The sequence below is a fragment of the Lathamus discolor genome, chromosome 4 (genome assembly GCF_037157495.1).
Source record: "Lathamus discolor isolate bLatDis1 chromosome 4, bLatDis1.hap1, whole genome shotgun sequence".
NCBI classification, from domain to species: Eukaryota; Metazoa; Chordata; class Aves; order Psittaciformes; family Psittacidae; genus Lathamus; species Lathamus discolor.
The window spans coordinates 124266169-124290613 of record NC_088887.1 but is presented as its reverse complement, the minus strand read 5'-3'; the positions used below and the strand labels follow the sequence as shown (position 1 = coordinate 124290613).

At 47.3% G+C, this 24445-nt stretch overlaps 2 protein-coding genes across 4 annotated transcripts in view; one reads left to right on the top strand and one right to left on the bottom strand.

The window, feature by feature from the left end:
- The window catches only part of USP35 (ubiquitin specific peptidase 35), a 29437-nt gene extending 14462 nt beyond the window's left edge, over positions 1-14975 (top strand). The window contains exons 4-11 of the mRNA XM_065678860.1: positions 3045-3174; positions 4435-4536; positions 7889-8047; positions 8563-8756; positions 8880-8973; positions 10802-10908; positions 11635-12826; positions 13444-14975. Coding sequence (XP_065534932.1) covers positions 3045-3174; positions 4435-4536; positions 7889-8047; positions 8563-8756; positions 8880-8973; positions 10802-10908; positions 11635-12826; positions 13444-13614 — 2149 coding nt within the window. The 3' untranslated portion in view covers positions 13615-14975. The remainder of the gene's footprint in view (positions 1-3044; positions 3175-4434; positions 4537-7888; positions 8048-8562; positions 8757-8879; positions 8974-10801; positions 10909-11634; positions 12827-13443) is intronic.
- A 1259-nt stretch (positions 14976-16234) lies between these two features.
- The window catches only part of GAB2 (GRB2 associated binding protein 2), a 99254-nt gene continuing 91043 nt past the window's right edge, over positions 16235-24445 (bottom strand). For 2 of the 3 annotated variants that reach the window (XM_065678857.1, XM_065678859.1), the window contains 2 exons: positions 23801-23926; positions 16235-23061 (listed from right to left, as the gene is read on the bottom strand). In XM_065678857.1, coding sequence (XP_065534929.1) covers positions 22918-23061; positions 23801-23926 — 270 coding nt within the window. In that variant the 3' untranslated portion in view covers positions 16235-22917. The remainder of the gene's footprint in view (positions 23062-23800; positions 23927-24445) is intronic. The other variant, XR_010612506.1, reaches the window with a different exon arrangement.

Genomic DNA, 24445 nt, shown 5'->3' with positions numbered 1-24445 from the left:
GAAACGTGAGGGTTTGTCTTTTAATTACACGTAGTGTAGGTGAGGCCTCAGTGCCATGGGTTAGTGGTGGCCTTGGCAGTGCTGGGGAATGGTTGGACCTGATGAGCTTAAAGGGCTTTTCCAGCCTGGTTGATTCTGTGATTTTAGAGTTTGTCTCTTTTTTAATGAACTCTATTAAAGTGCATCCATGACTTCAGAAGTACTCACTGATTTGTTTTATTATTTGTCCTGGGGTTGTATATGTTCAAAGAGCCCATGTCCCAGTGAAGAAGGCATCTGCTATCACACACTAATCCAGACACTTGCTACTTCTGGAAATCAGGATCTAAGCTTTTACAGGTTTAGCCTACCAAACCAATGGCTCCTTTGGAAAATGGGGGCCCTGGCTTCCAAAGCATTTGTGGATCTTGCATTGTGCAAAGCGCAATGTGAATTTAAAGTGTAATTCCTTCCTTCTGTAGCAGCGCAGGCAGCAGCAGGCAGCACTGCAACTTAGCCACTAGTGCTGGTAAATGATGGCTTAAAGAGGAAAAGGTTATTTTATGGCTTTGCAAAAAGCAGACAGGATAAAAAGGACCTTTGGATCTCTGGATCCATCTCCCTGCTTTATAGGCATTGACATCATAGATCCTTTTAATGGATGTTCAACTACACTGCTCAAAGCAGGAAGGGCTTTTGCTCCCCCTGCTCTTCTTTCATAGCTGTTCCACCTTTGGGTTGCTTTAATGGTTCGAATCTCTCCTCTAATAGCCAGCCTATATGTATTTCTGGCCATCTTATCCCTCATTTGATCTTACACCCACATAAATAGCTGAAATAACTCTTTTGCCTCCCTGGTGTTTATTCCTTCGATGTATGCAGGCAGAGCAGTCCCTTCCCATCTCTGCTTTCCTGTGGCTGTGCTAACCAAGCCGAGCTATTTTAAGCTTTTCTTACAGGAAATGTTCTCCATTTCCCTGAGCACCTTAACAGGCTTTTTCAGCACCTGCTCCCACTTCACTTCATTAGTGTTGGACGTGGATGGCGATGTTTGTACATCATGTTCCGTGTGCCTTGGGCATCATGGCCTTGGACAACAGCATGGGAGGCTCTTGTTTTGCCGTAGAAAAGAACTTTTTCTTCTTGTCTTTTCCATGGGCTGTTGTTACACTGGGAGCTCACCGTCACCTGGTGTCTGGCTGATTGTCTTTAAGCAGATTTACTGTCATGTAGCATCCATTTCTTGTGCCTTGCGTGTGTTTTGAATCATTACATTTCCTTCCATTTCTGCATTTCTAATGCTCAGGGTCTCCTTCGTGCTACCTTGATCCCCTTCGTGTTTTGATGATGCCTCCCAGCTTTGCATCATCACCGATTTCACAGCCATGTTGTGTCTGTGCTAACATTAGGTCCTGAAGAATGTTGCTTGTGATCTCCTTTCAGAAAGCCAGTCAGATATGATCTACTTCTGTCCTTTGACTAGAAATTCATATATCCTGTCAAACCTAACTTTGGCACCTATGGTAACTCCCTGTGACATGGTATCCCTTCTTCCCACCTATGCTCTCATTGCCTCTCTTCGTTATAGGAATTGTCTTCCTAGTCTTCCCACATAAAGCACCATACCAAAGGTAACAGAGTCATTAAACCTCACCAGAGCTGAATTTTACATGATGGAAATCACCATCTCCTCTTGATTGGAGTTCGTGAGCTCTTCACGTTTCACTTTCCTATCAGCTGTCGTTGCTCTTGTTTCCATTCTCAGATCTTTTACCTGCCTCCTCTTTGTCACCCTGATCAATTCGTTTCTCGTGCTGAAAATGAAGGCAGAGGAGGTGTTTAGTGTGGAAGTCTCATTTAGGGGCCATATCATATCTTTAATCACCATCACACCCTCTATAGATAGTGATTGCACGGCTTCCCTTATTCTCTTCTGATGCAAATGTCTGTGGAAGCTCTGGCATTTGCTTAATTACCCAGCTTTGGTATTTCTCAGCATCCCAATGTATTCTGCTCTTCAGGCTTTCTTTGCTCCCTAGCCCTTTGTTTTTCCAGTTCCTTGAAGACTTTACTTATTCCTACTCTTTGCCTTGTGGTGGTTACTTATCTGCGTTCCCTTCATACATTTTGCACAAGATCCAGTCTAATAAGCAGAAGGGACTGACTGGGTAAAATAGCTGGACTGAGGTGGGAAACTGAGCATCTGGGATACCCTCAAATCAAAGGTACTGAAATGGTCAGCAGAGTTCGACCCTTGGAAATCCCAAGCCTTAGTTACTTCCCATCTTTGTGGAACATTAAATTTCAACAGGAACAATGTGTCATCACTTAGTCTGAGGGTATTTTCTTATGAGTGACTTCTGCAAAGGATTTATAACTTGCAGAAAGATGACAACGTGTTGCTGGAGTGGTTATAGATGAAATGTGTTAGCTGTGGCATCCAGGAATATCTGGCTTCCATTAGAGTTACCAGTATTTACTGGGTTTTCATGTGCTTCTGGAAATCAGTGTTTCCCACAGAATTAAAAGCTCTGAATCTGAGTGGTTTTTCCTTACCAGTAACAATGCAGAGGTTCATTGGACAGAGCCTTGGGTGGGATGGTTTACTGTGAGGTGTCCCTGCCCATGACAAGAGGGTTGGAACTTGATGATCTTAAGGTCCTTTCCAACTCTGATTATTCTATAGTTCTATGATCATTTGTTTTCTAATGGTGGCAATGCAGAGACCCTCATGAACACTTCCCAGAGGTGGTATATGGAGTTTCAGTGTTAAAACTGGAACTCAAGTTGGCTGCAGTCAGTGGAAGAAATCCCCACTTTCTTCTATGGACTTGGCTCTGATTCTCTGGTCCATGTGGTTCACCATAGCATGATGATGACAGTGGGGTAATTCCACTTCAGGCTCTGTTGTGCTTTGAATAACATGTGAAATGCTTTATTAAGAGCCCGCCTCTTACCCAGTTATCCCACTAGACACGAATTTGGAGGAGGTTTAAGCCAGAGTGGAGATTGGCTTCCACAGTCCATGCATTAAATTTGCTTGAAGAGCATGTATTTCATTTCAGGATGATTGACTGGGTGTCCTGGCCCCTGGGCAAGCACATAGACAAGTGGATCATTGCTCTTCTGAAGGGCTTGGCTGCAGTGAAAAAGTTCAGCATCTTGATTGAAGTTACTCTTTCTAAGATTGAAAAGGTAAGTGGTCTTTTAAACATGAATGTGACCAATAGACTTGTCCCTGAACCTCAGATATCTTCTTGCCTTTCAATTGAATGAGGACGAGATGTGACTTGAGATGTGCCTTGCAAATGCTGCTTTTCTGTGTATGGGGTGATGGGCTGATGCTGTTTTGCAGCTAAAACTGTTGCTCTCCAAAACAACCTGCAGTTCTTTAGGTCTTGGTGTGCAGAGGTATTGATATCTTAAAGGTTATGAAATAAAAGAAGCCAAGGATTTTCAAGCCAACCAATCAATTTCCTTCCCAAACTACGGAGCTCTTGTAACATCTACCTTTGGGAATGTGATGTGCTCTCCTTCAGCTGTGCCTGGTTGGCACAGGCAAAATACACACCAGTGAGCATATTAACTACACAGTCACAGATCAGTTTGTAAGCCTGTGCCCTGGCCTTAGTTCATTTGCTAGTGCAGATAAAGCCCCCACTGCCATTGCTGTCACCTCTTTCAGCAGTGAGTACTTGGTGCTCTCTGAAAACTGTGTCATCAAGGGCTGAAACTGCTCACCACTTTAAAGCATTTTTCATGCTGTGATCCTGTGGTTCCCTCCTTTGTATGATGGGGATAACACCAGGCTGAGCCTCCAGTGGAAGTCACCACTGAAATTATCAAGATTGTGATTATTAGTATTGGAACATGATCAATAATTGCAGTTGTCCTTGTGATCCCCCACGTGCATTGAACAGCGGGAGAGTAGCCAAGCATCTCTGGCTTTTCTTTATCTTTCCTTTTGTTGTTTAATGCATAGGAAAAGGACACAGCCCTTAAAACAACACGAGTTTTGAAACTCTTAGAAGTATGGTAGAGGGCATTGTCAACTTCTGCCATTGTCTGTGAAGTAGGATAAATACCATTACTTCGCCTTTGAAAAACACCTTTGCTTTCTATCTGCCTGAAAGGTTATTGGTAAGGTTCCAAATGCCACAATAAACCAGAAACTACAGCATCCCTCTGTGCTTGCAAGGCCTCATCCATCAGGAGGTGTGGAGGTGCAGAGGGGTTACAGAGAGGGTGAGGATAACCCACATGGTATTTTTAGGATGCTCTGGATAGGAGACAACTGGAGCCCTGGCTGCAGGCTGCTTGCTTCAACATCCAGCATTGAGCAGAAGCAGACCAGCAGCTGTGGGAGATGCCCAGTGCCTCTTTCTTGCTGGTCCCTTCTCCCATGTGTCATGGTGCCATCCTACCTTCTCATTTGCTTCCTTTCTCCCCCACCAGGTCTTCTCCAAGTTGCTGTACCCCATCGTGAGGGAGGGGGCTTTGTCTGTCCTGCAGTACATGCTGCTCAGCTTCCAGCACTCCCACGAGGCATTTCACTTGGTAAGGCTGGGCTGGGCTTGGGTGAGGGCATTGCCCTGAGTGTAACCATGATGTGCAGCAGCGGGGGTGGAAGGCAACCTGAGGTGCTGAGATACTGGTGGATATTTCCCTTATCTGCCTGATTTCACTGAGTGATGTAAACCCATCCACTTGTAGCCTGTCCTGGAAGATGCAGGTAGCCTCTGGTTGCCTCTCCTGCAGCCCAAACAGCTTTTGGAGCACCACAAAGCTGGTGATGAGATGTGGAGAGAAGACCTGAGTCTAAAAGGAGTTGTTTGCCACAGACAGAGCAACCGCTCAATGTCAGAGTGAGGTGCAGAGAAGAGCTGTGGCTTTGCTCTTCCCATGGGTCCTCTCATTTCTCTTGAGCTTTACCAGCCTGATGGCTCACCTCCAGGTATAAATCAGTATAAAGCCGGCTGGGGCTTGGCTCTCCCAGATTTGAAATGTGTGCAGTGTGTGCGTGCTCCACTTTTCATCTATGGCACTCTTCCAGCTGGAGGAGTGATCTCTAGGGCAGGTGCATCCCTTTGGTCCTCTCCCAGCTTCTCCCAGCTTTGGTCCTTCTCCCAACAGCCAAGGATGCAGATGATGCAAATACATTGGATAGCCTGTCAAGCCACACCGAGGGTCCCATCCGCAATGGCTGTAGTGCTCTTGCAACCATTTCATCCTGGTGTTTGCCGGCCCTGCAGGTGGAAGAGGAGGATTCCCCTTTTTCCTGCCCTAGCTCTTAGACCACTTGCTTCTCCCAGTCACTCTCCTTTGTGCTGAGCCATTTGTACAGCCATAGACTGAACTGTTTATTAAAATGAGCCCAGGTGAAACCCAACCTAGCAGGAAATCCTAATGGTCTGCATTGCCCACCTTGGTCTGGGTCTGGGGCAACCACAGACATGCATTTGCCTGGAGAAGGAAACGGAAGGAGGTAGAGGGGTGATGTGGGGCAGGAACATGAGCAGGCTACACTGACGCAGGCTGGCTTAGGTTGTAGTTTTCTATTAGCAGGTATAGAAGATAGAGCCTCATATTTGTCCCCATCCTTTCAGCTGAGGTGTGATAGATGTTGCCACTCAGGCTTTGAGATGTGTTAGGTGAAACCTTTGCATTGAGAGCATCTTGGAGGGCTCATGCAGTGGAAGACAGGGAGTATGTTCTTAAACAGCCCTTGCTGTTTCCTAAGCAGATTCCTGGCTGTCCATTGGACTCAGTGGACCCCATGCCACGTGTGACTTCCAATTGTCACCAACACATGTCAGCCATTACCATTTCTTCAAGTGATGTGTCATCTTCCAAAGCATCGTACAGCATCAGTGCAATAGGACTTGAGGACTGGATCAGAACACTTCATTAATTCTCCACTGTTAAATGCACAAAACCACTTTCAGCAGCATTTTAATCTTCTCTTTTCATTCCCATGGTGACATTCGATAGTCAATTTTGCTGTTGACACTAAAGCACTGCTCTGCTTCTCGCTGGTGTTGCCCCTGGAATGCTGTAAATAGACAGCAAGACTGAAAGCAAAGGCATGCTTGCAGTGATTGAACTGATAAAAGCAGCAATGGAAAACTACTCCTATTAATGTCTGATTGGGTGCTTTTCCATTAAAGCCCTTCCATTTGGCTTTTCGCCTAAAGTTCGCAGGATAAACAGATAAGGCTGGAATAAAGCAGAGCCGGCCAACGTTTTCAACTGCTGCTTTTTCATTCCTCAGCTGGAGACACTTTAAATGAGCCTGGATTCCTTGAGAAACCCTTTGGTTTCTATAAATAGGCTCATTCCAATGCCTTGTCTTCAGTTGGGCGTCCGGAGTTTGAAACACTCCAAAAGCTGTCAGTTGCTCTTGGCTTGAAGTTCCCATCTGCAGCCCAGCGAGCACAAATCCCCTCCCTTATGTATGAAGAAGCAGGGAACAAACCTGTCTTTGCTTCTCATCTTCTTGTGTTTGCCCTGGCTCTTTGGAAGGGCTTTGGGAATTGTTCCCACCACAGCTTGGCAAAATATTGGTGTAGAAAATACGATTCGTTTGCTTTCCCGACAAAATTGGAGAGGAAATAGTTAAAATCGCCAAGGTTTTGAGGAGAAAAGGGGAGAAAAGAGAGAGGAAGATGAAGGAAGAGAGGACCAAGAAATGGTTGGATTTGGGATCCTGAGACTTCATTCCAGGATTGTTCTGGGGTAAAAATAACATCATATCAACATGACAAAGGTTGCGTAAGTGCCCCAGGGTCACCCTAGCGCATGGGCAGGGCTGGAAATGGGTTATTCATTGTGGGTGCAGCAGAGGGTGCCCGTGAGCAGCGTACGGTCTGCGTTCGCCTGCGTGTTCGTTTCCAGATGAAAGCGTGATAACGAATGTGCTGTTTCTGTGCCTGTCGCCACCCATCCGACCACAGCGATCCCGGTTTGGTTTATACAGTGTAAAATGCAATACAGCACAACAGAAAATGCTTCTTGTAGGCTAATTTGTCTGTCTTGTAGGTCTGAATCCTTGCACTTGGAAGTTGGTGTATAATTCTCCTTTCCGCTGTAGGTGTGTGATTTATAGACTCATAGAATCAAATAGGTTGGAAAAGCCCTTTAAGCCCATCCAGTCCAACCATTCCCCAGCACTGCCAAGGCCACCCCTGCCCCATGGCACTGAGGCCTCGTCTCCACGGGGTGTGAACCCTTGCAGGGCCGGTGCCTGCAGCCCTGCCCTGGGCAGCCTGTTCCAATGCCTGAGCACCCTCTGGGGCAGGAATTGTTCCTCAGCTCCATCTAAACCTGCCCTGGTGCAGCTTGAGGCCGGTTCCTCTTGTCCCATCCCTTGTTCCTTGGGAGCAGAGCCCAGCCCCTCCTGGCTCCATCCTCCTGTCAGGCACTTGTAGGGAGCCATCAGGTCCCCCCTGAGCCTTCTCTTCTCCATCTGAACCCCCCAGGTCCCTCAGCCGTTCCCCATCACACTTGGGCTCCAGGCCCTGCACCCGCTGCATTCCCTCCTCTGGCCCCACTCCCTCACCTCAATGTCTCTCCTGTAGTGAGGGGCCCAGAACTGAACACAGGATTTGATGTGTGGCCTCACCACGATCACCAGGATTTAGCAGACAATGATAACTGCAGCATGGTGAAGCAGCAGCATGGACCTGCAAACGCCATGCACCATGCAACCCTCCAAGGTCTGTAGCATTTGCACTACTGAAGTCAACAGAAGAGTTGCTGTTGAGCTCACAGGGTGAAGGATGAAGTCCAGAACGGCACTGCAGTCAAGTCCTGTTGACTGTCCTTTCTTCCTGGCAGTGAATTCCATTCCCCCACATGTGTGATGAGTAATTTGGAGTCATTTCTGATGCAGTGAATTTCCCTTTTCCAGCTGCTCCCTCACATCCCCAGGCTGGTGGCCTCTCTGAAGAAGGAGGACTCCAACTCTGCCACCAGCTCCCTGGAGCAGCTGGCTGAGCTCATCCACTGCATGTTCTTCCGCTTCTCAGGATTCCCTGATCTCTATGAACCAGTCCTGGAAGCAGTTAAGGTAAGACATACGCCTCTCAGTCATTTTTCTGTTCTCCATATGGAAATGGCATTCCAGTTTGCAGCCTGGTGCTGAGGGACCGTCCTACTGGTAGGGATGGCTTAACCTTAATGCCTCAGACTGTGGTAGAAGAAAGGGATTAACATCCTGAGCTTGAGCCCCATGTAGGCAAGTTGATGGAAGATGCTTCTGTTATGGTGGACCAGCAGAAGTTCAGATTGTGCCTGTGGGTTTTAGGTATAATTCAATACCGAATGCCTCTAAAGGACTAATGCTAGCAGTGTAAAATACAACATAGCACATCAGACAACACTACTTGTAGGCTAATTTGTCTGTCTTCTAGGTTTGAATCCCTGCGCTTGCAGTGTTAGCAGCTAAACACTTGCATGGATGCATGTTCATGCAAAGAGCAGGGGAAATGAGTTCCATGAGCACCTCTAGCAGAAGAGTGTAGTCATTGCTTGTTGCTAACTCTTCACATGGAATGATTCATAACACAGATCTCTCTTTCCAAGGCTCTTCCTGTTCCAAATGAAGACCGGATTAAACACCTCCTGGGACAGAATGCCTGGACCTCGCAGAAGAACGAGCTGGCCTGCTTCTACCCACGCCTGGCATCCAAATCCGAGACGGGAAAGATCGGGTTAATAAACTTGGGAAACACCTGCTACATGAACAGCATCATACAGTCTCTTTTCATGGCTTCAGAGTGAGTCTTTGCACCTTTGCTCGCACTCAAGTCTTGCTCCAGGGGTTGCTTTTGCTTACCCCATCGGCGTTACACATCCCACTTTTCCATCCTATGGGCTGCATCTCTGCTTTTCCTTTGCAGCTTTCGGCATTCGGTGTTGAGTCTGACCGAGGGCAACTCCCAGCCCCTGATGACAAAGCTCCAGTGGCTCTTTGCGTTTTTGGAGCACAGTCAGGTAATTATTTCATGTTCTAGTTATTTGTTTGGACTGTCGGCTGCGGAAAGGCTCGTCTCCAAGTTGCTTCCTGTCGACTCCAACGTGCTGATAAGGAGCTGTGGATCTTGGTGGGTTCTTAGAACGGGACCAGTCTTGTTTATAGGAGGGAGGCTAATTTTGGGGGTGGAGAAGGCGAGCTCCCATCGCCCGTGCAAGCGAGCTGTGTTCACACCAGGCTGCCTGTCTTCAGTCTTCCTGGGTTGGGCTGATGTAATAACTAATAGCTTTGACAATAAAGTCCTTCTGGCAATAGCTCACACATGTGGCCAGCTGAAAAGCCTGTTGGTATAAAGCAGAGGGTTTTGTTTCTTGCTGTGCAGCAGGGAAAAGACTGGGGCGTCTCGTTTGCCCTCTTGCTTCACAGCAAAGCAGAAATCATGAGTGAAAATTGCCTTCAAAGGGGTTTTGTTAAAAGAATTGTAATAAAAATCCCCCTTGGATTCCTGATGCTTTGAGTGATCTATATGTGACGGAAAGTAAAATACAAATAGCACCCTTAAGCAAATTAATGATGAATGCTTTCTGGACAAACATTGTATTTAATAGGAGTGACTGCAGGGGATACAGCTAACTCCTATCTAGCTCCTCTCTTAAAAAGCCTCTCTTTCTGTCGCTAGAAATACATGATTTTGAAAGTCCAGTGATTTTTCCCTTGCTGTGAGCCTGCTCACTTGGGCTTCTTTACTTCCCAAGCCTTGACTGCCAGAGCTGGCTCGTTGCATTGTGGTATTACAACAGATACCTTTTGGGGTTAAAGTATAGACAACCTGTTAAATATAACATTTAGCCATAGAAGAGTCTAGGTTTCGATGGCAGGTTAGGGTGTGTGTGACCTGTGATGAGCAAATACAGAAGCAAATGCAATTTGCTTGTTGTGTAGTTTATGGGTAATAACTTCCTGCTAATTTCCTAAGGGCCTTCTTAGTTATTTTTCTTCTTCGGGCTGTTCTTAAAGCCGCCTCTTTGACAAAGATGCGTCTTTTTCCATGTTAATGAGACAGCTGCTTCCTAATGGCAGTAATTACATTAACTGGAGATGCAGATTACCTGCCTGCAGTGATCAGGATGACAGGTGGATGTTTAGTGGATTTTTTGCTTTGGTTTTGTTTCTTTTTATTATGAGGGGATTTGGTGAGAGAGATCCTGATCAAATTAAATGGAGCATCAAATTCAATTCAGGCCGAGTTAAGTAGAAATCTCTGGGTCAGGCCAATAAACCATTTAAAATGGAAGGAAGAAATAAACATGTGGATATTTTATGGAGTATATGTAAAATAATGGCTGAAATGCATCCTGGCTTGCAGCAAAACATGAAAGTCTTCCTGTGCACTGAGATTAAGCATTAGAGGAATAAAAAGGGAGAGCTTATAGGCACACAAGTGCACCCTGCTTCCACTGAAGTAGCCAGGAAGACCCTCCTCTCCCCTGTCCATCCGCCTATGTGAATAGAATCATAGAGTCATTTGGGCTGGAAAAGACCTTAAGATCATCCAGTTCCAACCCCCTGCCATGTGCAGGGACACCACACACTAAACCATGGCACCCAAACCTCTTGAACGTTGCCTTGTCACCTGGCCTTGAACACTGCCAGGGATGGAGCATTTACCACTTCTCTGGGCACCCTGTGCCAGCGCCTCAGCACCCTCACAGTAAAGAACTTCACCCTTATTTCCAACCTGAACTTCCCCTGTTCCAGTTTGAACCCATCACCCCTTGTCCTGTCGCTACAGTCCCTGACGGAGGGTCCCCAAGATTAAATGCATTTCTTCTTCTGTCTTGTTGCCAGCGACCTGCCATCTCACCTGAGAGTTTCCTCTCTGCCTCCTGGCCCCCCTGGTTCACCCCTGGCGCTCAGCAGGACTGCTCGGAGTATCTCAAGTACCTGCTGGACCGGTACGTGGCCATCGCCATCAGTTTGGAGCCTGATGACAGTGATATCCCTAGACCAGACATAATGTTTAATGCTGATCCATGTGCAGGTGGCTGAGACCTGGAGGAGGTGGGAGTAGAGGCTTGGGGTGAAAGATTGTGAGAGCTGTCCAGGGCTCCCTGATAAAACCCTGCTTGGGTTGGCTTAGGGATAAGGTCAGAACTGGTCTGGGTTGAAGGGACCTTAAAGCTCATCCAGTTCCAACCCCTGCCAAGGGCAGGGACCCCTTCCACTGGAGCAGCTTGCTCCAAGCCCCTGTGTCCAACCTGGCCTTGAGCACTGCCAGGGATGGGGCAGCCACAGCTTCTCGGGGCACCCTGTGCCAGCGCCTCAGCACCCTCACAGGGAAGAGCTTCTGCCTAATGAGTTGCACCAAGTTTGGATTTGCATGACAAGCCACTCGGCCTCCTCTGTAAAATGTTCATTCCTGCCTTTCTCTTACCTGGAATCCCCAATTTCTGATGTCCCATTGATACCTTTACGAGTAGGCGGTCAATGACACATGGAGACCTCAGGTTCCCAAATCCTGCTCAACTCCTCCCCACCTTCCTTTCATAGTACCAGACCCCTGGGCATGTGCAGATTAACCCACATTAACCCTTTGGAGATAAGAACAGAACCCCTACTTAATGACTACCTCTTGATGTTGTATTGGTGCATGACACAGCCTTTTTTCCCCCCTTCCAAAGGTTACATGAAGAAGAAAAGACTGGGAAAAGGATCTATCAGAAACTCAAGGAATCCAGCTTGATGTCTCAGGCGGTGGAGCATCATTACTTAAACAAGACACTGATTGAGAAGATGTTTGGGGGTAAAATGATGACAAAGATCCGCTGCTTGAAGTGTCTGAATGTCTCCTCCCGGGAAGAAGCCTTCACGGACCTGTCCTTGGCTTTCCCCCCATCGGACAGGCACATCCGTAGGAGTACGTCTGCTTTACCTGTGGAAGAAATCGGCCCACAGCTTATTGAGCCTCCTGAAAACCCAAGCCAGCATATGGGCTCTCCTTGGATCCAGAGGAAGGCCCCTATGGCCCGAGAACCTGCAGCTCCACCAATGCCAGTGGAAACATTGGGTTTCCAGGAGCCAGGAGAAGCGGCAAATCCCTTAAGTGGCAACGCTATTGGCTTGGATGCAGCCAAAGACCCAATCTCTGCCAAGGACTCCAGATCCGTCCCGGATTTAATCAACTATTTTCTATCCCCGGAGAGGCTGACAGCAGAGAACAAATACCACTGTGAGAAATGCGCATCCCTGCAGGATGCTGAGAAGGTGGCAGAGCTGACGGAGGGTCCGCACTACCTCATCCTCACGCTGCTGCGGTTCTCCTTTGACCCACGGACTATGAAGAGGAAGAAGATCCTGGACAACGTCTCCATCCCCGTGGTCCTCAAGCTTCCCATCCTTGTCGCTCCAGAGGAATCCAAGGAGGTTTGCTGGCATGGGAAGGACAGGGCTGCCCCGGGAAGTGGCTTCATGTCTGTTGTGTATGACCTCTGCAGTGTGGTGGTGCATTCAGGCATCTCCTCTGAGAGTGGCCACTACTATTGCTACTCCAGGGAGTGCACTGACACCGTCCCCCATGGGCAGCCCCGGGATGGGGCTCCAAAACCAGCCTCTGACAAGCAGTTGGACTTTGAAATCCAATGGTACCTCTTCAATGACACCAGAGTTTCCTTCTCCTCCTTTGAATCCGTCAGCAACGTCACCTCTTTCTTCCCCAAGGACACTGCCTATGTCCTGTTCTACAGGCAGCGGCCGGGCAGGCAGAGCTTCCTGCTGCATGAGGCTCTGGCCGAGGCTGGCCGCCTGCATGGAGAACCTTCCCTCCATAAGGACTTGATGGAAGCCATTTCCAAAGATAACATCCTCTACTTGCAGGTAACTCCCTCTGCTGTGCACAACAGGGTGCAATCCTGCAGCTTCCCGGCTCGCAGGCTGCATTCCCACCCATCCGGGTTGTGTCCTGTGGATAAATCCATGCATGCGGACACCCACTCACTCCCTGAAGTCAAATCCCTTTCCTTTTTAGCACCCAGGTATAAACAGGTTGTAGTTTCCTGATGAAACTGGGTGTCAAGATTGGGGCAAAGCACCTCTTGGTTGTGCTTGGGGTTGACTTGCTATTACCTGCCCCAAGCAGCACTCCTAAGGGCCTGAGAAAGATGGATGGGCTGGGAATGCAGACTAGAACAGATTCCATTCAACCGGTGGAGTTCAATGCTTTCCAAACAGCAGCGTTTCATAGGACATGAGCAGCACCCGGGAGAGAGTCTCTCCTCTCCCAGAGGTGACATGGAAGGGCTGGTTTTGATCATTGGAGGGGCTCAATGCTTTGCTGCTCTAGAGATTAGCACACGGCCTTCTCACCCCAGTTTGATTTGGAGGAGGGCAACCCAACAGCGTCCCATCTCCTTGGAGAGGGTGAGAGCATCCCCCTACCTGGGTCATTTATCCACAGATATCCTTATGCTATTTCTCCCTCTTTCTTCTCCCAGGAGCAGGAAAAAGAAGCCAGGAACAGAGCCGCCTACATTTCTGCCTTGCCAAAATCCCCACTGTGGTGGAGAGACTTTGACAGGGATAAGGATGATGACAACTCCTCGGGGGGCTGCAGCCCTGCGGCGGGTGGTGGTGGATCCGGCTCCTTTCATGGACTCGTCTTCTAGCCAATGGGTTAAACCAGATAATCAATGTCCATGGGGACAACCTGAAGCCAGAGGTTCCTCTTCCTTGCCTTGATGGCAGTGAGCATCTTGGAGGAAGATTTAGGGAACATTTAAATGGAAAAGGACTCAGGGGTTGATTTGGAGGCACCCGGAGGGTCCCACTGCTTCCTATGCACTTGGTCTTCACGCCTTAATGTAACTAAGCTAATGCAGAAGATGAGCAGCTGCTGACAGCTCGGAGAAGTGCCCTTTTGCTTCAGCATAGCCGTGTCTTGCCCGCTGTGAGCCATGCCACCAGCCTGGGGAGAGGATGGGGACAGGGATGAAGATGGACCCAGTGGGGCCGCAGGGATGGACATCTCCCAGTGCACATCCCATCTACAGCTGTGAGTTGGTTTGGGGGGACCTCTTGTTGTTTGTCGGTTCTTCTAATGTGGGTTTGAGAACTTGACATACCTCTAAAGGTAGAAAAAGGCTGAAAGATGCCAAGCAGCCAAGGTGACAACGCTGATCTTGTGGGGTGGTAAGCTTGTAGAACTGTTTGGTCACAGTGAGCAGTGGCAAGTCAACCCAGAAGAGATTGAGGGGCACAAACTCCTGCAGCCAAGTGAGACTGATGTGGTCTGGTTGGGTTTTTAGGTCTCCAGCAAAGCCCAGTTGTGTTACTGGTGACCTCTGGATGCTGTTAGTTATTCTGTTGGTGTACACAGCAGGCCCAGATGCACAGCTGTTCTTCCAGATGTGTCCTTAAGACTCAGCCTCTTCCTGCTGCTGTCATCTCATGGCTTTCTGGGCTGGATCTGCCCTTTAAAACTTGGGCTTCCCACTGGAATACCTTGAAATGAGCAGCAAATGGCAGCCACCCTAAACCCACTACCCCGAAAATGCTGATTTAGAAGGAGAGAAGCCCAACCAGATAAGTTCTATCAACCCAGTATAAATACATACTACATAAACCAATCTGATATATAAATCAGTAATGGGACAGGGGTGATTTTGGTGGCATGTGGCCAACCCAAGCCTTGGGCCGTGTGGCTCTAGGACCACAGCTCCCTCCCATGTCCCTCCCCAGCCGTTGTCCCTGCCTGCTCCTCCCTTGCGCCTGTAGTAGAGATTTCTCTAGCTCAAGTGGCAGAAACCTGTGCCTTAGGTCCTGTGTGCAGGGCCTAATCCTGACCATGGCGTATTGGAGTGGGAATATTGTATTGCCGTGGAGGAAAAGGTGAAGCACAGACGTTGCTACAGATAAGGTGAACAGAAAGTCTGCTAGAGAGGACACTTGGGATCAGATCTCTGGCGTGTACTATCATATTCTTTTATTGCCTTTCCTATATACAAATAAAGGAAATGAATGAATTCAACGTAGAGCCTCAGTGTCTTATTGCAATACCCATAGCTATGGGTTCGATGGGTCAAAAAAAAGATGGGAGATGAGCATTCAACTTCACATACATGGAACGGCACTGCAGAGTGGTGCCTTGGAAGATGGAGGCAGGCAGTGGTGGGATGGGGACCTGCAGCCTCTGAATGCAGATCACACTCCTGTTAGTGGGGGTTTGTAGTTGAGCAGCGGAGTGTTTGTTGTATTTAAGTCACAGAATCACAGAATCACAGAATCCCAAGGGTTGGAAGGGACCTAAAAAGATCATCTAGTCCAACCCCCCTGCAAGAGCAGGGTAACCTACAGTACATCACACAGGAACTTGTCCAGGCGGGCCTTGAATATCTCCAGTGTAGGAGACTCCACAACCCCCCTGGGCAACCTGTTCCAGTGCTCTGTCACTCTTACAGTAAAGAAGTTCTTCCTGATGTTAACGTGGAACTTCCTATGCTCCAGTTTACACCCATTGCCCCTTGTCCTATCACTGGATATCACTGAAAAAAGTCCATTATACTTAAAGTGATGCTAAGAGGAAATAAATACGGACCCAAAGCTGAAGTTATACAGAAAGAACAGTGTTTCCTGATATTATTAATAGGCCTTTATGAACCTCCTGTCCAAAGAGGTTGCTGAAAGCTTTCCTGTTGCTGTCGTTCCAAGTCTTTGCTTTGTGCTGGAGGATCGCCTCAGAGGCATTTTCAGGGCCATGTGCTGAATGTGCTTTTGCAGGAGACTGTCTTGATAAGATCCTAATCTAAACAGTGAAAGCAGATAATCAACCCAAAAGACCTGTTCTTGTGCTTAGGTTTTAGGTTGTTGTCCTATACTGGAGCCCACAGGTGCCAAGCTGCTGATGGATAAGGAAGGCAGCACTTCCTTACTCTGCACACAGCAAAGTGTGTCTCTGGAGGAGATATATAGTATGAAATTCACTTTAGCAGCTGAAAACACATGGTTTGGGTTCTGGTATTAGGGAATCCACAAAACTGCATCCTAAAGGCCCTCGTTCTGCAGACAGGAAGCTGTAGGATATACTTGGTGACACGGGGAAGATGCTCTGAAAGCATTAAAGGTGCTGCATAATTCAACTTGATCAGGTTATTAATTCCCCCTTTCTCTTCCCACTCCGAATCCATGCTGGGAGTCACCAGTGAGAGATGTCTTTGTATGACCAGTCTTTTATTTCCCTGTTGCTTTCCCGCTGCATATACAGTACTTAAAAATGAGATCACCTTCACGTCAGGCATGTACCATGTTTATTAACAGCAAAAAAGTATTATCTAGGCTTTCACTCAAGACCAATTTACAGGATAAATAATTGCTTCAAATTACTTTTAATAAAAAAAAAAAAAAAACCAAACAACAAAACCCCAAAGAATAAATTAATAACTTAAGTGATTAGCTGTCCACAGTGATTTGAAAACCGAATAACCATTCAAACAGTGACACCACAAGAAGACACGTACTGTACAGTTTGCCACAGGTTACTCTTGTCCTTCTTTCTACGAATGGAAAACAACAACAAAAAAAGAAAGGAATTAAAAAGACTTCTCTTTAAGAACAGTCATAGGCTTGGAAACACACAAAACATCCCTGCGGATCGGCTGCCGATGCCATGGCTTCCCAGCCAGGGCTCCGACCTCTCCTCGCAGCAGGTTAAGGAACAAATGGAGAAAACTACCCTAATGTGGCTGGGTTCGTTCCCACTCAACCCAAAGTCAACAGAGACCCATTGCCTTCACCAAGGGCTGGGTTGAGTGGGATGTAGCTACTCTAAAAGTTTGGTCCTAACCCTACGGGATTCATTGGTGAGCTCCAATTGGAGCCCAGGTCCTATTCCATTTCCCTCTCTACAACATGCTTCAGCCACCACATCCAAACAAAACGTGGTATTTCCAGGGCCAATGTGGCAGCAGAAGGCCGAAACTGTGCAAATGGCTTTTCCCCTCACTCAGGAGAAAATCCTGCCAAATTATTTTCCACCTCAGGAATTAAGGTTGAGGGTTTTTAATGGGTTTTGCAGAGCAGGATGTGCAGTGCCATGTGTGATGCTGGGCATGACAAGAGGGTCGCACCACATGCTGCCCGGCTGTTGCATGCAGACTCAAAGCAGCTCTTTGCATTATTAGATGTCAATTAATTACACCCCATAACACATGTGTGATGTGGGGAAGTAAGTGCTAAAAACCTTTGTTTTACAAGCTGGAGAAGAAGTGGGATACAGAGTTCAAATGAGCCCCCTTGTCCTACCTGGTGTCACCCAAAGAACAACAGTAAAAATGATAGATTGGTACCTGTCCCATACAGTCAACCCACTAGCCTACAAATGAACACGTATGTTAGCAATGGGCTGCATCACTGGATCGGAAGTAAGTCCATTGAGAAGCTCTTTTAGCGCAGGAGATGGGGCCCTGTGGCCCAGCTTCTGCTTCAGATGTTGCTTGGCTTGTGCCAAAGATATGTGGCAGGACTGGCTGGCCATGGGTTGGTGGGGACAGAGCTGTTTGGTGACACCTTGTTATGTATCGGCTTTTCTGAAGAGCAGACACTGAAGTAGCAACCTGATGAACGGTAATACTTTAGGAGCTGTGAGCAGGGAGATCAAATTGTGTCTACAAGGATGAGACACCAAGGGCAAGCTGATGGAGGGATGAACGGCTCCAGGCCAAGCAGAAACCATGACGACAAGGTGCACATCTCTACCTGCAAGAGCCTTATTAATAGTTGCAAGGTCATTGCGTACATGTGGGCAAGTTGGTGCTTTCTGGGCAGAGGCACACAGACTCACCAGAGGCCACAGACTGGTTTCTTGGCCCCTGTGATTTGATGCTGGGCTGGTCCCTCTGATTTTCTTGATGGCTTTTTGATGGCCATGCCTTTCCTCCGGCTGGTGCTGGGGTTAGGCTCTGCTCTTTGCCCTTTCCATTTCAAGTAGGGCTTCTCCATAGGCACAGCCCCACTGCAGACATCTCATCCAGACAACATCCCTTCAATGGACACACAGTGGATGAGTGTCAGCTTTTACATGGAACAACAACATCACCAGGTGAAAGAACATTAATGCAATGAAAGCATGACTTCAGAAAACCATCCTCTTACTCGCCTCTTAGGACAGGAAGATCAGTCAGGATCTGGGAGCTATTTAAACCTTTTCCTACCAAATTCCACTACCACATAAGACCTGGGCATGACTCTACCCCTCCCAAGGAGCCATGCTTATTAGGTGGCCAAAGGAACCCAACTCTTCCCACCATGCTCAATGGACTGGGACAGGGTTTAGGGGCTCGCATGGGGCTGCAGAGAGCTCTAGGTCAGTGTCTACCCTAAGACATGTACAGGTTCAAGCTGTCTCCCAGTTGCTTGTGTCTGTGTCCTGGATGACTTGGTCTGGGCCACCCCTCTCCCACATGCAAGGGATGACCTTAGTGTGAATTAGGTTCCCTTGCTGGGGAATATGGGGTTGAGCTGTGCCTTGCCACTTGGCTTCATGGCTAGAGAAAAGGCTCTGGCCCTGTTTTGGATGCTACAGGGCTGTAGGAAATACCTCTGGCCCCTTCCCTCACATGGAGGAGTCTCCACTCATCACCAGCAGCATTGAGTAAAGTGTGGGGAAGAGACATCTCTAGTTCTATACCCTGCTCCAAGCAGGGTCAGCTATGGGGTTGATCCACCTTAGTCTTGAAAAGCTTTAAGGTGGAAGTGGAACCCTGTGGGACAACCCTGTAAGCCCTGAGAGCAGTGGTAGCTCCCCTCCCATCAGTGCATGGCTTTTACTGAGCAAAACCCCACTCCACAACCCACAGATCTCCCTAAATCTGACTCAGGACTCCTGCCAAATCTTCCTGCCAAACTCCTCTGCCCTCTCTTCTCCCAATCTCATGTTCCCCCATACATAACCCTTGACAGTGGCTGGTGACCCTGGGTCCAAACCCATCCCAGTCAACCCAAGTCTTAGCTACCTACTGGTTTTGGCTCTGTCTATCAGACAGTCAGCTTTGCCCTGGCACAATCTGTACTCACTTGTATTTTCTTTCTCCAACTTGAGACTAACCTATGCCTGGCATCTATTTGGAGCTGGAAATGCATTTCCCACCCAACACTTAAATGTCAGTTCAGAGCAAACCAGCTCTAGGGCATCTCACACATGTCACCAGACAGAGGAACCACAGAATCATAGAATCATAGAATGGTTTGGGTTGGAAAGGACCTTAAGATCATCCAGTCCAACCCCCTGCCATGGGCAGGGACACTTCACACTAGGCCATGTCACCCAAGACATGAACAGCAGTGGCACACTCACAGCAAGGGATACACACTTTTGGAGACTTCTGCCTTCAAAACCAACACCTTAGTCATTTTGAAGCTCTGGGAGAGCTTTGAGCCATGGCCCTGGTACTTCATAAAGCTAAATATTGAGATCATGATGCCTGTTCCACAGACAACCTTTCTCCATGAGCCCACACACACATGCAAGCACATCCCTTTTCTTAAATGGGACTCAGGAGCTGAAGAGATGGCTCTGATGGGAAGACTCAAGCCATTTTGATGGCAATTAAAGTGAACCATCTGCAGTGTTCCCAGCTCCCTAAAATACCTATTTCTAGCAAAAGAGTCAGTCGTACTTGAGCATCCAAGTATAGAGTGGATGTGATAAACTCCATGCCTTCAGGACAAAGCTCTTGGCAGTCCATGTAATTAAACCAGCTGCTTTTCAATATGGTTTAAGACTAAATACTGCACAAACGTTAATCATCAGGGACCGCTGTAATCAGCTCGGCAACCGTCAGGAATGACTATTTCCACTGCAGCCATTGATTACTTAATGGATTTCAGGAAAGGGTTGATATAGTCCTGTCTGTATGACAGTGCGTAGAGTCTATGGACTTAGTCCGGAGGGGCCGTTTGCTTGGTGTTTAGCAGGATAAAAAATGAGGAATGTATCAGTTTCTGGGAAAACAGAGACCTCCCTGCAAAGCAGAGAGGGACCAGCAAGCAGCAGTTGCAAAATAGCTACTTTTGGGATGTTTTGGCCCTTGGTCTGCCAAATGCAAAGGGCCAGTTACTGGGGATGCTCATGAAAGCCAATCATCAAAACAGAGAATTGAGCTGTCCCATGCCAGTGCTTGTCCCATGAATAAATACAGACATTTGTGGGACATGGAGAAAAGGGACTAGTTTCATCAGTACCACAAAGGGGTTTTCCAATCTTAATGCTTTGGATTAGACGTAGGAGCAGGCAATGGATGCACCTAGTTCCAGCTCAGAAGCACAAGGCACGATTCAGTAAGAAACATCACAACCCATAGCGTTGCCTCTCAAGCCACTGCACTATCAAATGCCTGCTGCTGATGCTTCCCCATCACCTTCTGACTTTCAGGGTACATTCAGGTACTTGCTGAGCTCCCCATGTCCCAGGTGGAGGAAAAAGACTCAATCTGAGCACAGGCTATCACCTGATTTCTCAAGGCTTCTGGTCCAGTTCAATACTGTTGTAGCCTGGAGCTAATTGCACCATTTTACAGAGCAAGACCCAAAGCAGCATAAGGAACCATTCCCAAAATTCCGGCTGCAATCTACCCCAGAGATAGCTACTTTTTCATGTAAGAGGAGGAGAACAGCACACTTTTGGCAGGGAAATACATCCAGCGTGCACCATAACCCTGCTCCCCCAACCTCATCTTCCCTTGTGTCCCTCTAACAGTTTAGAGGACAGGATAGGAAGAGAGCAGCTTCCTACTTGAGTCACATTTGCATGATGGGGATGGGGATCACATACTTCAGTGGGCTCTGGAGCAGGCCCAACATTTAGTCTCCCCTGAGATGCAGTGATGAAAGGGGCTATAGAAATACGAAGCACTGAAGTCTGGTCTTCATTTCATTATCTCACCATGTAAGCTTGCAAGCCCCCAATGAGAAGCAAAGACCCTTGCAAGCTGTAACACACTCCCCGACCTTCAGAAAGCATCTGGTTGTGCTAAATCTTCTCCTTTGGGTCTTTTTCCCCCCTCTCTCCTAGATGATTATTGTTTTTACCATAAGCATTAGGATATTTGCTTCGTTATTCCTGTAAAAGGCCAACAGCTCGATGTCTTAAAAGGGTTGTCAGAGCTTTTCCATTATTATCCTTCCCTTTCATGGCATGCAAGAAACAAATACAAACTGGTGTTGGAAGTTCATCACTTACTTTGCCAGCATGCAGCCCTAAAGGGACCAGTATCCTATCCCAGTGTGGGTCACATCTGGCCCTTTCCAAACCCAGACCAAGATTAAACAAACATGTTAACATTTAAGCTTTAATAATCAATACAACTTGGTGGTTGGAACATAGAGCTTGTGGTGCTGGGAGGATCCAGTTTGCAGAGAGAATAGCTCCAGCTCTTTAATGAATGTTAGTACCTAATCTTTCTAATGTCTCCTTCATTTGGCTCTTGGTTTATGGTTGGCCTGTTTATTCGTGTCATTGCTGGCTGTCTGGCAATCAGGCTGCTCCATGGCAATCATTAGTTCTTCCTGTTTTCATGAGATCATGAATTATTATCTCTGCAATAAACTGTCTCTTCCTTCTCTGCACTCTGTCCCTGGCAGCTGCCTTGGGAGCGATCCCAAAGCCTGGATGTGTCAAGGATGCTGGCAAAGGGGCAACAGCAGATTCCCACCCATAATTAGAGCCCAGGGTCAACAAGCCCTATTTCTGTGTTGAAGAAACACTGATGAACATGGCGAGAAAACATCTGGTCCAGCCCTTCATACCAAACCAACCATAACGCTACATGAAAGCTAGTACTGAAACACCTTGCTCTGATCCTCCTGACCAGCCTCTTCGCAAGCTTAAGGCCTCCCCATCAACCAACATTTCAATTACTCTTCTCCTTCCCTCCAGGATACACCCTACTGGAGCTCCTCATCCAAGACAACCTCTGCAGTACAGCATCCACCTTCTCCCAGTCCTCACAACAGCCTTCCACTCCCACCTTGTCACTCATCCTCACACCAGCCCAGATATACATGGTCTCCAGAGCCTCGCTGTACCCCTGTGCTTAACCACAGAGCTTCTGATGACAGCCACAGATATAGAACTCTCTATGGGCTTTGTTTGGTGTCACAAAGGGCAGATTTTGGTTCCTGGGGTCAGATTCATAGGTTTCAGATAGGCAATGGGTCAGGGCTTAAATTTGACCATTCAAAGCCAACCTCTCCAGCCTGTTGACTTTGAGAGATGCTGGAGAGCATCAATAGCAGAAGACACCCCAACAAACTTGGCTGTTCCAAGCATGCATTCATGTGTGTGTGAGCATGTGCTGGCATATCTGTGTGTGTACAACAGAGCAAGTCCTGGGCTTCTAAGTCAGCTCAACTGGATGCTCTTCAAGCTCCTGAAGGTTATAAACCACAACCAAAACCATGGGGGCTGTTCCTCCAGGAGGAGGCTTTGAACATATTATTTACAAGAGTTGGGACAACGCAAGTGATTTCAAAAGGAACGGTCCTTGCTTAGTTTTTGGGACTGGGAAGAGGCAGAGAGAAGGGCAACCATAATGAATGGGGAATCAGAGCTGGGAATGAGAGATGCTGCAAACCTGCATGGTATGGAAGAAGGTGGGGAGAGATGATGCAGTGCTAGCACGTACAAGGTGGCTTTAATAGCTGTAAGCAAAAGATGTGTAAGGTGAAACCTGGTATTGCTAAGTCGAAGTTCCTGGATAGTGCATCCAACAGCTAAAGCACAAACCTAGCCACCAAACGTAGTTGGTCTTCATCACTGGCAAACAGTATCTGCCAAATCTGCCCCTGAAATTGAGTTTCTTTTTGCCTTAAAAAGAAAACCAAGAAACAATGGAGATCCCCTCCCCTCTGCAGGTAAGTCTTAGGAATCCAGCCCAAGCAGAGCTGGGATTTGCCTGTTTCACTGCCTGTCCCAGGCTCTACTGCTTCGTGCTCTTGGCGGGCTCTGAGGACTGCCGCACATCAGTCCACTCCTGCATGGTGCTCTGCAGCGCCTGTGTCTTCTCCTTGTCCACTTGCACATAGTCAACCTTCTCATCCGAGGCGACCGATGAGGTGGAGGGCTGTGGGGAGGAGAAACACGGCATCGCCTGGTCACCCATCAGCTCCCTGCTCTTCCCTCTCGCTCCTTCCCTTAACAGCATCATGGATGCTACACATCCACCAGCATCTCCCCTTCTTTCTATAGCTCATCATCCTCCTTCTAACCTCCCAAAGGGCCTTGGATGGAAGATTTCAGTCTGCTCTGCATCTTGCTTGTATAAGGTGCAGTGGTAAGGTAGAAACAGCACATGGGCTCTACCTTCACATCAAATCTGGAGCGTGAGTGTTTGGTTGCAAATGTGATACCTAACTGCTGATATTGCAAATTCAGCTCTGCACCGTGCTCATTTTCTTGCAAAGAGCTCAGGAACTCTTACAGAGGTTTTGGAGGACTTGTTCTGAAGGAGGAAAAAGAAATGAATTCTGATGCTTCTGGGGATACTTCTTGACAGCTTTTGAATATACAATCTCCAGCTGAACCTCTGGTTTCATCAGCACCCCTGGAGCCCTGCACATCCATGTGGATGGTAACGCTTCCAGCAAGGCTGCAGGCATGCAATACGCCGAGTCTGACCAAGAGTAAGCATAGCACCAGGTCATATGGAACCATAGAATGATTTGGGTTGGGAGGGACCTTAAAGCTCATCCAGCCCCAAACCCCCCTGTCATGGACATGGACACCTTCCACTAGACCTGGTTGCCCAAAACCCCTTAAAAACCACATTACTTTTGATCACAAGTATATAAAACCCCTCTTACCTTTCTGTGTGGCCCTGGTGAGCTTGGCTGGAAGTCCAGGGCCAGATAATCCACACTCCCCAAGCTCTTTTTAGGCGCTGGGCTGTTGGTGCCACTAGGAACAGGAGAAGCAGAAATGGGGTTTTGCTAATGCAGGGAAGAGACAGGAGAGATAATGAGGATTAAAATGGGAAGAAAGGAGAAAAAGAGGAATTAACACAAAACTGGCAATAAAATGCCTTGGTGGTGTTCTTAAAAGAGGTTCTAGGCTGGTTACTTGTTCACCTGCTTCTTGGACTAGGATATGCAGAACTGCTGGGGGCCTACATATATAATATATAATGTATAATGTATAATGTATAATATATAATATATAATATATAATACATAATACATGATATATAATTTATACTTTATAATATATAGCATATAGTATATATTATATAATATATAAGACATATATAATATATAAAATATATATTATTATATATAAAATGTAATAAGACATATCGTATATAATATGTATTATATGTATTATAGATTATGCATATATGTAATATATATCATATACATCATATATATATTATATAATATATTTTATATATATGTTAGGATATATATATATCAAGCTCATGCTCTTAACAAAGGCAGTTCTGCTGCCTTTGT